Here is a 13,838-nt window from a genome sequence, read left to right on the forward strand (position 1 = left end):
CTCCATTTCCCCCCCACCGACACCATTCGCGATGACGAGTCTTCTTTGCAGGGTTCGCCGTCCAGGTAAGGATGTCTGGCTCCTTCATTCTCGCGCGCTGAATGTCCTTCACGCCGTGTTGTCAAGATTACTGGAATGGGAGGAGCGCGCCGGTTTGGTAAGCTTGGAAGAACGAGTCAGCATTCCCGCCAAGAGTAATGGCCAGCACTTACGGAGTCATAGTCTAGCATACCCTGCTATTCATCCCCCCCTCCTCGTGCTAAACCTCTGTTCGGCGCTTCAAGTTCTTTCCTTCCTGGTGCCGTTCCCGACTTGTGCATGATCGATGCTGACCAGAGCCAGACCTTGCTTGGCGGCATGGATTCGAAAGACACAGAGGACGGAGACACCAATTTGCTTCGCCAGAACTTGATGGACGGGCCCGAGGGCTTGTTTCCGTTGGTACGGGTGCAAGCGGGAACGAGAACAAGCTTGAGCTCAGGGTCGAAGCAGTGTCGTCGAGAGCGAGCGAGCTGATCAGCGCCTGGATCGCGTTGATCTGGGAACCCGCGTCAAACGCGGTACCCGGAGGCCCAGTCCACTGGAGGCACCATAGATATCGCCGCCACCCTGCTTCGCGAGGTCGGCGACAGCGTTATACTACGCCTGGGTGATCACTAACATTATTTGCGGGAACGAAGGAATGCACACCTGAACAGCTAGATATGCGAGAACGCTCGGTGTCAACGACGCACTTTTCGCGTTACGCAGGTGCGCGGCCCACGAGGAACCGACCCGTCGCCGTTTTTGGTCGCTAGCAACGCTGAAAACCAATGCGAAAACCAAAACACACACATCAACTCGCGTCCCCACTGGATGATCCCCGTGCTGTTTTGGGGCCATCACACCTCTACCGCCGGCCCCAGGCATACTGCAGGCACCACCTGCACCTGCACCACCTGCACCTGCACCTGCACCCGCGCCCGCACCCGCGCCCGCACCTGCACCCACGCCCGCACCTGCACCCACGCCCGCGCCCGCGCCCGCACCGCCCACCCGCACCTGCACCCGCACCCGCACCTGCACCCGCGCCCGCACCTGCACCCACGCCCGCGCCCGCGCCCGCACCTGCACCCGCGCCCGCACCCGCACCCGCACCTGCACCCGCGCCCGCACCCGCACCCGCGCCCGCACCTGCACACCCGCACCCGCGCCCGCACCTGCACCCGCACCTGCACCCGCACCCGCGCCCGCACCCGCACCCGCACCCGCACCACCCGCGCCGGCCCCGGCCCCCGCGCCGGGCCCCGGCCACTGCATCTACCCATAGGAGCAACATATAGGAGCAAGCGTCGCGCGGCCGCGCCGATGAAGACGGGACTCATCGCAAACGCCAGAAGGTTGAGGCAAGGTGACCCATGAATTACTACACATGTTTATGGTCTGACTTGAACTCAAAGTGCACGCAAGTCCACACGCCAGAAAAAGCCACGAAATCTGGAGCTCCCATCGACAACAACAAGTAAGGCCAAGACTGCCAAGCGTGTCTGTCCAACCATTCCCGGTTTATTCTCCACACACAGACTGCCCAAGGCATATCGAGCATGCACCACCCGCTGCCTTCACCCAATACCCCCCGCTCAATGGCTCTTTCCCACGATGGTCTATCTGAATAAGGACGATGACTGGGGCGCACTCTGGAACATCCTGAACGAGTGGTGCCATGCAGCGGGAGCGAAATTCAACGGAGAGTGCACTTTTGGGCGTGCCCGATGGGCGTGGGCCTGCGCCAACGGGCAAAAATATTTCGCCGCTTCTGGGGTGGGCGGCTCGGAGGCGGCTGGTGGGCGGCTCCACGAAAGTTCTGTAGACAATATCTTTGTAAGTACTTGACATAATAACAACATTCTTGGGGCGTTCGATAGCCCCCGACGAGCCCCTTTCCAACGCGCCACTGAGCGGTTCGAACGGTGGCTTTGTTGTCGAGCATCGCCCTTTGACTTTTTGGGTGGGCGGCTCGGACGCGGCGGTGGGCGGCTTTTTTGCCTGGTTTTCGCCGCCCTCTTTTTGCGGTGGGCGGCCGGTGGCAGTGTTGCCCGCGGCTGTGGGCGGCTCTCGCACAAGTGGAAGCGGCTCTCGTGTGACAGAGGGCGGCTCCCAGCGAAAGCAGGAGGGCGGCGATTAACAGTGCCGCTACCCCAGTACGCGGCAGCCATCGACCTCACTCTGCCCTAGGCCTCACTGCCTCGTCATCGCGAGGCTATTCATCGCTTTGGTCGCCAGCCTGACGCATGTTGTGTTGCTCTTACCGTCGTCGTCATCGCCATCAACGTTCGCCGCCCGGCGTTAACGCTGACAGATGGTGAGTCATCTTCATCACCGCATCTTGTCTTCGCTCCACCACCATGTCCCCCGCCCGAGCGGTCCGAGCCCGGCCACCGTGCTCACCTGCTCCTACCGCGCGACTTGCGGGTCCAGGACGAGCCCGCGAAAACAAACAACGGGCTCGACTTCACACCGCTGTTCCCGAACAACGCCCGACTTCTTCTGGACATTCCGGCGGGCCGCCTTCCAGAGTCGCTCGACACCCGCGACCAGCGGCGGTTGTTCCCGAACACGGGCCAACTCCCTCGGTTAGCATCTGCGGCGCCGCTCCCGCACCGTCCTCCCGCTGCACGTGCAACCGCTCAGCCGCTGGTCATGAGGGAGCCCACCGTCTTTCGAGGGCCAGTGGCTGGCGCGGCGATGTACACCAGCATCCTTTCTATAAGTATATGCCCATCGCTTGGCAGAATGGTGAGCGGCAGTATAGCGTGGGGTGGGCGGCTCAACGTGGGATGGGCGGCTGGGTGGGCGGCTTGCCATCGGTGAGCGGCTCGGTGAGCGGCTCGGCAAGCATACTTTCTAGGTGAGCGGCGGTGCGCACTCAACTGACTCATGTATAAACAGACACAACATAGTTTTCATTGGCCCCCTCATGTGCGCTGGCAAACAGTTTCGTGCAGACCGCGCATTCACACTGCTATCGACTACGCCGGCGGGCGCTAATCCGCAGCTTGCCAGCAGCACTATTGCCACTGTCTGCTTCACAAGAACGCCACGCTCCTTTGGCAACAGCACTATGCTTAGCATGCTGACCAAGTATCGGTGGCCGCGGATGGTGGGCATACCAATGGGCAACTTCGCTGAGCACACCTCCTAGCGCAAGCGGCGATATGCAGAGGGCTGCAGATTACTGCCAAAGTCAAAGTAGCAGCTTGGCTGGTACCCTCGCGTTCCGATGACCATCCACTGTTGCTACACGGCCGCATCGATCTGAACCGAAATTGCAACGGTGTGTCGCATTCTCCTCTCATTGTTATGCTGAGCTCAGTGTACAAACAGAAAAACATCCCCATTATCACGCTCATGGACATCGTAGAGCGCTGGTTGAGCTGCTTGGTATACGCATGCCTTGGCGAGCGGCCTTTTGGGTGAGCGGCAGTGCGCCACTGTGTAAGCGGCGGCTGCCGCAGTAAATAGACTGACTGTACATTGTGCCCGGAAACGACGAAGGGATAGTCATCGCAATGCCCGCAGATGAGTTTACCTTACCACCTGACACTCAAATACCACAAATTATGGAGTTCTATACAAGTTATACACCTCAAGTTAAAACTTAAGAATCCCTCAAAATTTCATCATTACTTAGAATGGGAATAACGGCGAAACGATTACAAAGTTCGCATCGGGGTCTTCAGTGTTGTATACAGTACAGGTATGAGTACCCAATACACCCATAACCTCGGAATCCAAAAATTGAGTATTTCGCCGCCCACCCCTGGGCGGCGCCGGCGCCCGCGATGATAACGCTGTGGGGAGCCAGGCGCCATAGGCGGCGACGCCAATCGTTGGTCTTATGTCTGGTCTTCGACATAGACCATTGGGCAGCATAATCTGGTTGAGATGTTGTTCTTGAGTGAAGATGCTCTACGACGGTGGGCGGCTTGCATGATTACGTCAGATCATGTACTTCGCCGCCCACCTCGCCGCCCACCCACTGGTGTGACTGCCGCCGCCGGCAGCGTGACAGAGGTGGGCGGCGATGGGGCTAAGTGACGCGGCGGTGGGCGGCGGAGGGCGGCGAAATATATCTGCCCTGCGCCAACGGGCGTGGATGGGCGTGGGCGTGGGTTTTGGCGGGCGATCAAAGCCCACGCCCGTCCATCAGGCGTGCCACGCCCATCGGTCGGCTTGGCACGCCCGTTTGTCCTGCTTGGCACGCCCGACAAACAGGCGTGGGCTTCCATACGACTAACCTTCTGAGCGTTGTCCGAAGGTGGCAGAGTTATATGTCTGCTTTTCCTACGTGCCTCGGTGGCCGCCAAGCCGTCCCATGACTCCCATCCGTAGGCCAACCGACGGTAGGCGCACGGTGCCGCCGCGCATCGGCTGGCCGCTCCTTGGTCAGCGCTCACTGGCGGCACCGACTCGGCCCAGCGCTGGCAAGTAGATTGAGGAGCACTTGTAACTCTACCACTCCCCGCCGATCCCGACGCGGGACGCGAAGGCGAAGACGCTAAGCCAATGTCCGCCTCCGGCCCTCCGGATCGCCTCGGTCGGCCCGGTCCGAAGCCCTTGGCGATAGTCGGTGTCCTCGCCTACAATCCAACACCTTGCGACATAAGCAGCTGCGCACAGTCTGTGCACGGCCCAAGTGGTCGATGGGGGAGTGGTTTGCCAAGTATCTGGGTGCTCTGTACCTGCTTGGCACCGTGGTTGACGGCGATCAACACATGTTGATGCGTTCTGGTGGGGGCCGAGACGGTGTTGCGGATAAGCGAGCGCTACATGACGGTCATAGAGCCGTCACTTCACGCAGCGTAGAGCAGGAGATAGCCTCCGCACAGTGTCCCACGCCCGCCCACGCCACGCCCACGCCATCACGGGCGTGCACGCCCGTTGGCGCAGGCCCACGCCGTTTGGCCACGCCCATATGCGAAGTCTCAAATTCAACGTTACCAAAACAGAGGTTATACCAATCGGGTCCAAAACACACCGAGATGCGGTGATCGAAAGCCGAACGGTAAATGGCATAGACGGCTCACAGATCCCCGGAGGGATCAAAGTGGCAGCGGAAGGTGAACCAATTCGGACACTAGGTGCCTGGGTAGGCAACGGGATTAAGCAGGTTGACACCTGGTCACGAACACTTGAAAAGATTGATGCAGCCCTCGAGAGATGGGAGCTAGGCAACCCAACAATGGAGGGACGCCGTCTGATCATCCTTATGGTGGTTGGAGGAATGACGCAGTACCTAGCCACTGTCCAAGGTATGCCAAAACATATCGAGAACAAACTGGAGAAGAGAGTCAGACACTTTCTCTGGGAAAACAAAACCCACGTCACGATAAACCGAGAGACTGTTTACGCGCCCAAGGGTGAAGGAGGTCGAGACCTGCTGGACATCGTAACAAGAAACGAGGCTATTGCCGTAACGTGGCTACAGAGATACCTGAGCTTCGGACCCGACCGTCCACGCTGGGCAAACATAGTTGACGAAATACTTGGGATAGTCAGGAAACATAAAGAATATATAAAGCTTGATAGACATACCGTGACTTAAGAAACAAATTGTAGGGTTATTATGCGCAGTGTTGTAGATAAGGGTTGAATCCTTATCATTATTAAGGCCTTATCATAAGATAATGATAAGTACTTATCATAGTCCGAGGTCTCGATAAGAGTCTTAATATGGTCGGTCACCTGATATGTCACGGCGTCACATCACATCTTTTTTTTTTGCTTCCTTCTACGGCTCAATGCCTCCGAAGATCGGTCCGATCTGGGGTCGAAGCACGGAGAAGATCAATGGTGCTCATCACCGTGCAACCCACTATCGCTGCATTCAGACACGTATGCCCACGACCGCGCCGGTCGTCGTGGATTCCGATGACGAAGAAGATATGGCTCACATTCCGCGTGTCTCCCGGATTGAGCAAGAGGTATGGTTTGCTCAGGGTGTGTCCTCTGCAATACACAGTTGCTTTGACTCACTCAGAACTTAGCGCTAGCGGACACTATTGCCGCCAAGGAATTATTTTGACTACCCTTAATAAGGCTTAACATATAATTAAGGGCTTATCATGGACAAGCAGTCTTATTAAGGGTCTTATCTACAACACTGGCCTCGTTTACCCCGTCAACACTCTCCCTGCCGAGACCCTATGCCAAATCTTTGCGGCAGCCCTGTCCACTGGTATTTCACCTCGGAGCCGGCGTCGCGTCACAATGATCAACCGCCCACGCTTGCGGATTACCGCCGTTTGTCGGTATTGGCGCAGCATCGCAATCGCAGACCCGCACTGCGCACAAATTCGCAAATAAGTAAAGGGTCAATTGAGCTTCAAGATTTCACCGAGCAATACTGTAGTATTTTACTCAATTCGAATGCCAAAAATGGTGTGACATCTGATACGAAAATTGGAATTCGAATTATTTCCCAATTAGGAAGTTCTTGGCGCCGGAGGCGCCCGGAAATGTCATAAATTACCTTTTTGGGACAGGAATTTGAGCAAAATGGTGTGACATGCGGAAAAATTTCGAATTTTATAGCCTGTGTGACGCGTGACATACGAACTGAGTAAAATACTACAGTATTGTCTTCTTCTTGAAACGATGTTTTCGATGACAGAAGTAAGGAGGTAGTCAATAGATTAACAGAGGGCGGTTCTGAGATGATATAGAAAAGGGGGGAGGACGTAGAACGACGGAAAGCCATGTACTGACTGCATGCCAGTACTTCAAAGCAAAATTTATCGACTTAAAGAGTGACTAGGCGAAGATAGGCAGCAAAAAACGACATTTGCGCGCACGCACGCCTGGCTTTGAAGACGGAGGAAGGGTATGAGGATGAGGGGGGATTAGATTCCGCTCTGAAATGGGCATTGGCTGTCTTTCATGAAGAGACACAATGGATGTATTGACGGTGTGATACATGTTTGTAACGTCTCTGCCCATTTGTTGTCAGCTTCGGAATCCTTGTCGAGCAAAACCCAACCTATATCAGATTTCTCTCGTCTCTCCTTCGCGTGCTCCAGAACCAAATCTTGTTCTGTCTTTGCGACACTCCCGAGATGTTCTGTGCCGGTGCCCACTGCTTCAACGCGATATATCGCAAGGCTAGCGGTCGTTTCCATCTTCGTAAGCGAAGATGCTTGGACCCGGGCGATGGAGCACGACAAGGACAGAGACAGAAACAACGGGCCTGGAATAGCCTAACCAGAAGATTAGGCATAGCAAGGTCGACGGGTAGCAGCTCGAGGTCGTTGAGACCAAATCGACGGCCTTCCGGCGGCGGAGGCCGGCGTGTCACGTGATCTGGCCGTTTGGGAAGGATGACCGAAAGCAAACGCGGATTGTGGAGGGGGCGACCGTGGGCAAGGGAGATGGAGGCGGAGAGGGTGACCGTGGAGGTGGAGAGGGAAGAGGTGAATATGAGGAAGTAGAATCGGTGATTAATGAGTTCCATGGTCGTTTGGCCTTTCGGTGGGTGGAGTCGAAACTTGAGACAACATGGCCGGGCAGTCTTCGACCTCGAGGTCAACGGGGAAGAGCGAATGCTTTACAAGGATGCAGACGAGATGAGGTGTGTGTCGGTTGTTGTCATGGGCATTGGGTTTAGCGCTGAAGAAGAATTCATGCTTTCAGCCTTCCATGTCCGCGACGACCCAATCTAAAAGCCCGGCATTAAGTTAGTGCACTTGAACGGGGTGGAGCAACGCACTCTTCAACTCGAGGCGCGAGTGTAACAAAGGCATTGCCGGTCGCAGAGGGTACGGAAGTGTTGTTTGTGCGTCAAGTCTGGCGTTGGAAACGTTAGAAGTGCTTGCAAGCAACTGGTTGCTGCTACATACCTCTCTTGCCGACTTCGAGTATGCTAGCTCTCCCGCAGGGCCCTGCCGCCTGCGATTTGCAACAAGCCATCTTCGGGAGTGGGCTGCAAAAGGTGTCAGCTTAGCTAGAGAGGATGGCAAGCTAGCGGGCATACCCAGGCGGTTATTGTCGCTATCCCGCTTGTAGCAGCGAAGAGCAAGTATTGTCCGTCTACTCTGAATGACGGCGGACTCGTCGAAGCTATACTTCGTCTGAGTTGTTGTTGCTGGTCACAGCAGCTGGCCCGGGTGTCAAGGAGACCGGCCCCGACACGATTGCTCTTCCTCCCAGCTCCATCGAGCTTGTCCTCCCCACTCCTCTACATTCGCATAGCTCCGCTTGGGTAGCGCGCACTACTGCTGGCATAAACGGTGACCATAGTTGGCCCACGGCAAGACACGACACGAGAGTTGCTGTATCGAAAAACGAGTGCGGGGGGTGTAGCAGTCGAAACGAGTATCTGCATCAGACAGTGAAAAGAGGGCGGAAATGCAGTAGGAAAAGGCGCACCTCCAAACTTCCTCTTCCGCTTCCCAAGACCTCACTACCGTCCCATCGTGTCGTCCCTCAATCATCCGCCAGCTCGAACAGTCGTTTGCCGCAATGTATGGGCGGATATGGAGGGTGTGCCCAACGGGAAGCTTGCGTGGAATTGGCGTGGATGGTGGAAAGAGGCAGGAGTGGAAACGCGTAAACGCGTGACCATCCTTCCTCGTTGTCCCAAACTCCGACAGCCACAGTATCGACTTGATATCACCACCCCTTTACCAAAGTTATTGGCCATTCGCTCCCACAGTCTCCATACAGCCTCAGGCTTCCCAGAACCGCAAATTGAATGCTTGACCCGCGCTACCGGGATGCCGTCCAAACCACTGCGGGCGGTATATTATGTAGCTCTGTGGATGGCAGAGAGGTGTAAGCGACTCTTCAGGAGCGGAACACATCTAATTTATTGGAAGGCTGCATTTGGCTGTAAATGAACGAAGGAGGGTAAATTCGGTGAGTTAGCTTATTTGTTAGTACTGAATATTCTAGAAATGTCATTCTATATATAGCTGCAAGAGGTGTACAATCACCTCAGAACAAATAGATGTGCGTGCATTCTCGCCTGCGCTACATACCTTTTGCCGTTCCCGATTCCGCATTTCTGTACCTACATCTATCTTAGATGTCTAGGCGACACAAGTTCTCCCATTGGATCTACATAGCTATGGCTAACTGATATCATTCGGCTTTGTATCTACTTGGTTAAATGTGCCTAGTCTCAGTCTTCTTGTCCTGCTTCGCACGCAGTGACCGTAACCTTCTTTGCAGGTATGCCAGATCGCGCATATCCTCAGCCGGAATCACCCCCGGCGCGCGAGAGTCGAGAACGAGCCGAGTAAGTTTCATCCTGTGTGGAGCGCCGCTGAGCAGCGCATTTGCAGCTCTCATAGCAATCCCCTCGAGGAAAGGCCGAATGCTGCCGCACAGAAATGCTACTTCGGGTCTATTGTCAATGAAGGAGATCGACTCGAGGTTGGGAAGGTAATCGAGGCGTGCGAAGTTCGCGGAACATTGTAATGCCTCGTCAGGGTTCATGTCGAGTAGGGTTAAAGCCAGGTGTTTGAGTGAGCTGAGCAGGGAAGACAGGGCAGTGATGTAAGCAATAGAGTTGATTGGTGCCAAGAACAGAGAGGTTATGTTTGCTGAAGATCGGAGGATACAGGCTCCCAAAAGGTTTACATCTTCTGTATAGCACTGCAAGAGATGCAGCGTCGTGAGGACCGGCAAATCGAGAAATTTCAGGATGTGGCCCTCGGCCACCAACAATGTTGACAGACAGGGCAATCGTACAGGTGCCAGTGGCCGCAAGCCCCATCTTAAATCCCGATCTTCCCAGCCATGGGGGGACGACATGGTGATAGAGAGCTCTTCCAAGCCCACGAGTTGTGCGAGCAGAAGGATAAGCTCCTTATAATTTACGGGTTGAAGAAGAGTCAATTTCTTCAGTCGCTGTGGAGGAAACGAGAGGCGAGAGAATAAGTCGGTTATAGTGCAGGTAGAAAGCTCGCGGAGACAGGGAGCATTCATCAACAAATCCTGGGGCGTACTCGCTCTGTCCTTTGTTGCGTCGAAGGTAAGTTTTGTAAGCTGAGGACAATCAATTCCTTGATTGGTTGCCGTATTAGGCGCCCAATTTCGTGGCCAGTACACGTTTATCAGGCACACTTCCTTCCACTGTGCAACAGAGTCAAACACGAAATGGGGAAGTGATTGCGATCCCGCGCGAGCTATCAGGGTGAATTTGATGGGGAGGCTGTGCGTGCGTGGCAGGAAGTTCTCGAATAGCAAGTCGCGCTGAGGGTTGTTGCTATTGATCAAGTAGTATGTCTGTGTCCACAAGTGCGGGTCTGCGATTGCGATGCTGCGCCAATACCGACAAACGGCGGTAATCCGCAAGCGTGGGCGGTTGATCATTGTGACGCGACGCCGGCTCCGAGGTGAAATACCAGTGGACAGGGCTGCCGCAAAGATTTGGCATAGGGTCTCGGCAGGGAGAGTGTTGACGGGGTAAACGAGGCTGGATAAGTCGTACTGGACCTCATCGAGACGGTCTTCGAGGGCTTGTAGCTTTGTCTTCAGCTCATCAATGAGCTTTTTAAGTTGTTCTGCCTCTTCTCTGAGCCTAGACTTGGTAGGACCGTCAAGGAAGTCGGGTGTCAGGTGGCACAGTCGACGCAAAAACGCAGTCGCATCGGCGATGTCCTGATAGCGTGTGTCGAGCATTCGATTTGCAGATCTGGGACAGATGAGGCTTTATGCAGCTTGCAAGTGCAAGTATACAGTACTCTAGTCCTTGGAGAGATTGTGAGACAGTCGTTGGTATTGTTACTGTCGAAGTTGAGGGCACAAGTGTCACACATCACCTCTTTCCACCATCCACTGGGAATTCCAAGCAATCACCCCGTGGGTTAAGACCCTCAATCTTCGAGAATGTGCCACAGCAAACGAGTGCTCGAGCTAGTCGACGCTGGAAAGACATCGGACGGAGCGGGTAAAGTGAAGGCTTTGAAAAAGCGAAACTGGTGTCGGTCGAGGTGCGCTGTGCTCACTGGCCTCTGCAGATATTTGTCTTTAATATGACATGTCCTCCCTCATTCTCCGAGGATGGTCTTGTCGATCGGCAGCAAGCGCCTTGACCGGGTTGACTACTCCCGATTGCGTCGTTTTGCCACTGGTAACCCAGGCGGAGGGCTATCCTAAGGCATATGCGGATGGATGGAGGCTCTGCTTGCGTCAGGCCCGGGTACACAGAACAGCATGCAAAGAAGGAAACCAAGAAGGTGCGTCATTCAGCTCGCGATTGCTTTGGTCCGACTAACTGCCTTCATAGCTCCTCTCTTCAACCTCCACCCGTCTTGTCTCCTCTGGCCATGGATGGCTGCCTCCCTCCCCATACTCAACCACAAACCTCACACCAACTCGTTGAATTACCCTCCCGCTCGGAATCGATGGTGAAGGGATGCTGGTACCCGTGCGACGGCACTTGGGAGGCGCTGTGGTGCTCCGGCCACAAGAGTCTGAGCGGCTTTTCCGACTGTTTCGGCAGTAAGCCCTCTCGCTCGGCGGTCATATGATTATCCTGCCTCACTCATTTTGCTCTAGCCTCTCGGCCGTCGGATGCGCGGGACTTCGGTTCCTGGCAGAATGTGAGAATATGGGAGCATTGTAGGAAGGATAGAAGGGGTGGAGCAGAAGAAACAGTCTACATAGAGGGTCAGTGCTTCAAAAACCCTCCGGTCGTGCTGACTTGCCTCAAGTTGCCTCTGGTTTCACTACCATCTACAATCATATTGATTATCGTCTCGTTCTCCGCTATTCTATTTTTCACCGGTATTCAGCTTCCAATCTAGCGACACGAAACTCCGCCTCTTTGTTTTGTCTGCACTGCAAGCCGTTCTAGTACCAATAAGAGCACCCACATCTACGCGACACATTCCCTAATTTTCCGCTGGTTCCTTCTTTCTTTGCGCGTGCATGGCCTCGTCACGACGATAATACTCTTCCAGTTCCCATCCTGTGCCTCTCTCAACCCAATCTCGCGCTCAGGCTGCCCGAAGTGAATACAGCACTAGCAATTAGTGCCTCCCTTGGTGGACTCGTCGAAGCCTTTCCCGGGACAAACTTTCGCGAGGACAAAGACTTCATTGTATGGACAGTCGCGAGATCGAGATTTGTGGATGGTGGGGAATCTGGGGATGGATACTGTCTTGGTTGAGCATACCTCTAGCTCTGCGCGTCGCAGTACTAGCGATTAGTGCCTCCCTTGGTGCTCTTGTCTTCCCACCACCCCGCCCTCCTAGACGCGCTCTGCGTCAGGTTGCACAAGTCAGTCAGTGGTTGCGCAATTGCTGCATAGCCCTTGATGAGCGTGCGGAAATAGCCTGTGAGCCCCAGGAAAGCACATAAATTTTGGATGTTTTGCGGACGCTCCCAATTTACTACCGCTGTCAACTTCTTGAAGTCTGGCGCAATCCCATTTTGGCTGACTCTCCCGCCTGCAAACACTGCGCTTGACAAGAAGAACCCGGATTTTGCTGCAGAGAGCGACAGATGCTTCTCGCGGACGCGTGTTAACAGTGTCACGGTGTCCCGAAGCATTTGCTCAAAGTCGTCGCCTGCCATACCGCCATCGTCAACCACCAACTCGAACAGTATTCCTACCAAGTCGCCCATCGCATCTGCAGTGAGCTGTGCAAATGTTGAGGGAGCCTGTCAAGCCAAAAGGCATTCTGAGGTATTTGAAGAACCCTCGACCTTCGATATAGAAACAGATATATGGTTGATCTTGCTCTGCAATCGCACACGTATAAAACCCTGATGTGAAATCGAATGTGTTGAGCCACCGGTGGCCGCTTAGACGCTGTTGCTTTAGGCGGATATCTCCGTGTGGCATTGGCGGCACTTCTGTCACCTTATTGAGGTCGCACCTGTTTAGCCCACAAAGCACTGTACATTATCAGTGGTATGCAGTGTTGCTGCTATGGACTATAGGGTCCTATGATGTTAGGGCCCTATAGGCCCTACAGTAGGGCCCTAAGGACTTCTTTAGTTTCTGAAGGGTCATATATAGGGCCCTATATTCGCATCTGATCCCATCAAATCATCATTTAGACCATTAATATCCATAGACACTTATATTTAGGTTGTCTGTCTGACTAAAATATGTGTATAGAAGCAACAATATCTGAATAGTCATATAGTATGTCTAAAAAAACTCATCTTCCTTTATATATGCTTGATCAAAGATTTCCTAATTTGGACAATAGGGCCCTATGCTCGGCCCTGGCCTGGCAGAACAGCAGAAGTTGAAGGGGGTTGGCAGAAGGTGGCAGAAAGTCTCGGACCGACTGTGGTGATCCATGATTTGAACGGCTTCTAGCACCCTGTACCTATATAAATGATACAGCAGTAGTCATTGCTCAACCCACAGGTGAACTTCCACTACTTTGGAGGCAAGAATAGTAGTGGAAGGGGGTCAGCGAGGCATCAGCCATGTCTGTCACTGGTGAGAGAGTTGTTGATTGGAGTGAACTGGGTCATATTGGCAGTGGACAGGTAGCCTTCACTCCAGAAGTACTTCAAGTTATTTCTTTGGACAGTGTAACATAGTATATTTACTTCGTTCCTTTTAAAATATGCTAATTCAATTCTGCCATTCTGCCACCTTCTGCCACCTTTCTGCCAGCCATTTCTGCTGCACCGACTGGCAGAATTCATCAAAATATTTCTGCCCCTCACACTATGCTCGGGCCCTATATATAGGGACATAGGGTCATGTAGGGTCCTAAGGGGTCCTGGCTCTCAATATAGGGGCCCTATCAGCAATACTGCAAGGCTTGCATCATACTTAAAATTAATTTCCTGTCAGACTTCGGGTCGGGCCGTGCAAGGACCTCTCC

General features: G+C 54.1%; 2 protein-coding genes across 2 annotated transcripts; one reads left to right on the forward strand and one right to left on the reverse strand.

The window, feature by feature from the left end:
• Positions 1-9,141: 9,141 nt before the first annotated feature.
• On the reverse strand, positions 9,142-10,799 carry MIND_01152100 (F-box domain-containing protein; the record flags this gene model as incomplete). The annotated part of the gene is made up of 2 exons (XM_037368050.1): positions 9,142-10,675; positions 10,720-10,799. 2 exons carry the CDS (start codon positions 10,797-10,799, stop codon positions 9,142-9,144), a joined length of 1,614 nt encoding a protein of 537 aa, XP_037215882.1.
• Positions 10,800-11,154: 355 nt separating this feature from the next.
• On the forward strand, positions 11,155-11,839 carry MIND_01152200 (uncharacterized protein; the record flags this gene model as incomplete). Its single annotated transcript, XM_037368051.1, has 4 exons — positions 11,155-11,219; positions 11,270-11,484; positions 11,542-11,652; positions 11,697-11,839. 4 exons carry the CDS (start codon positions 11,155-11,157, stop codon positions 11,837-11,839), a joined length of 534 nt encoding a protein of 177 aa, XP_037215883.1.
• Positions 11,840-13,838: the final 1,999 nt, after the last annotated feature.

This window comes from Mycena indigotica, assembly GCF_014461135.1.
Source record: "Mycena indigotica strain 171206Taipei chromosome Unknown Mind.scaff0010, whole genome shotgun sequence".
In the NCBI taxonomy this organism is placed as follows: domain Eukaryota; kingdom Fungi; phylum Basidiomycota; class Agaricomycetes; order Agaricales; family Mycenaceae; genus Mycena; species Mycena indigotica.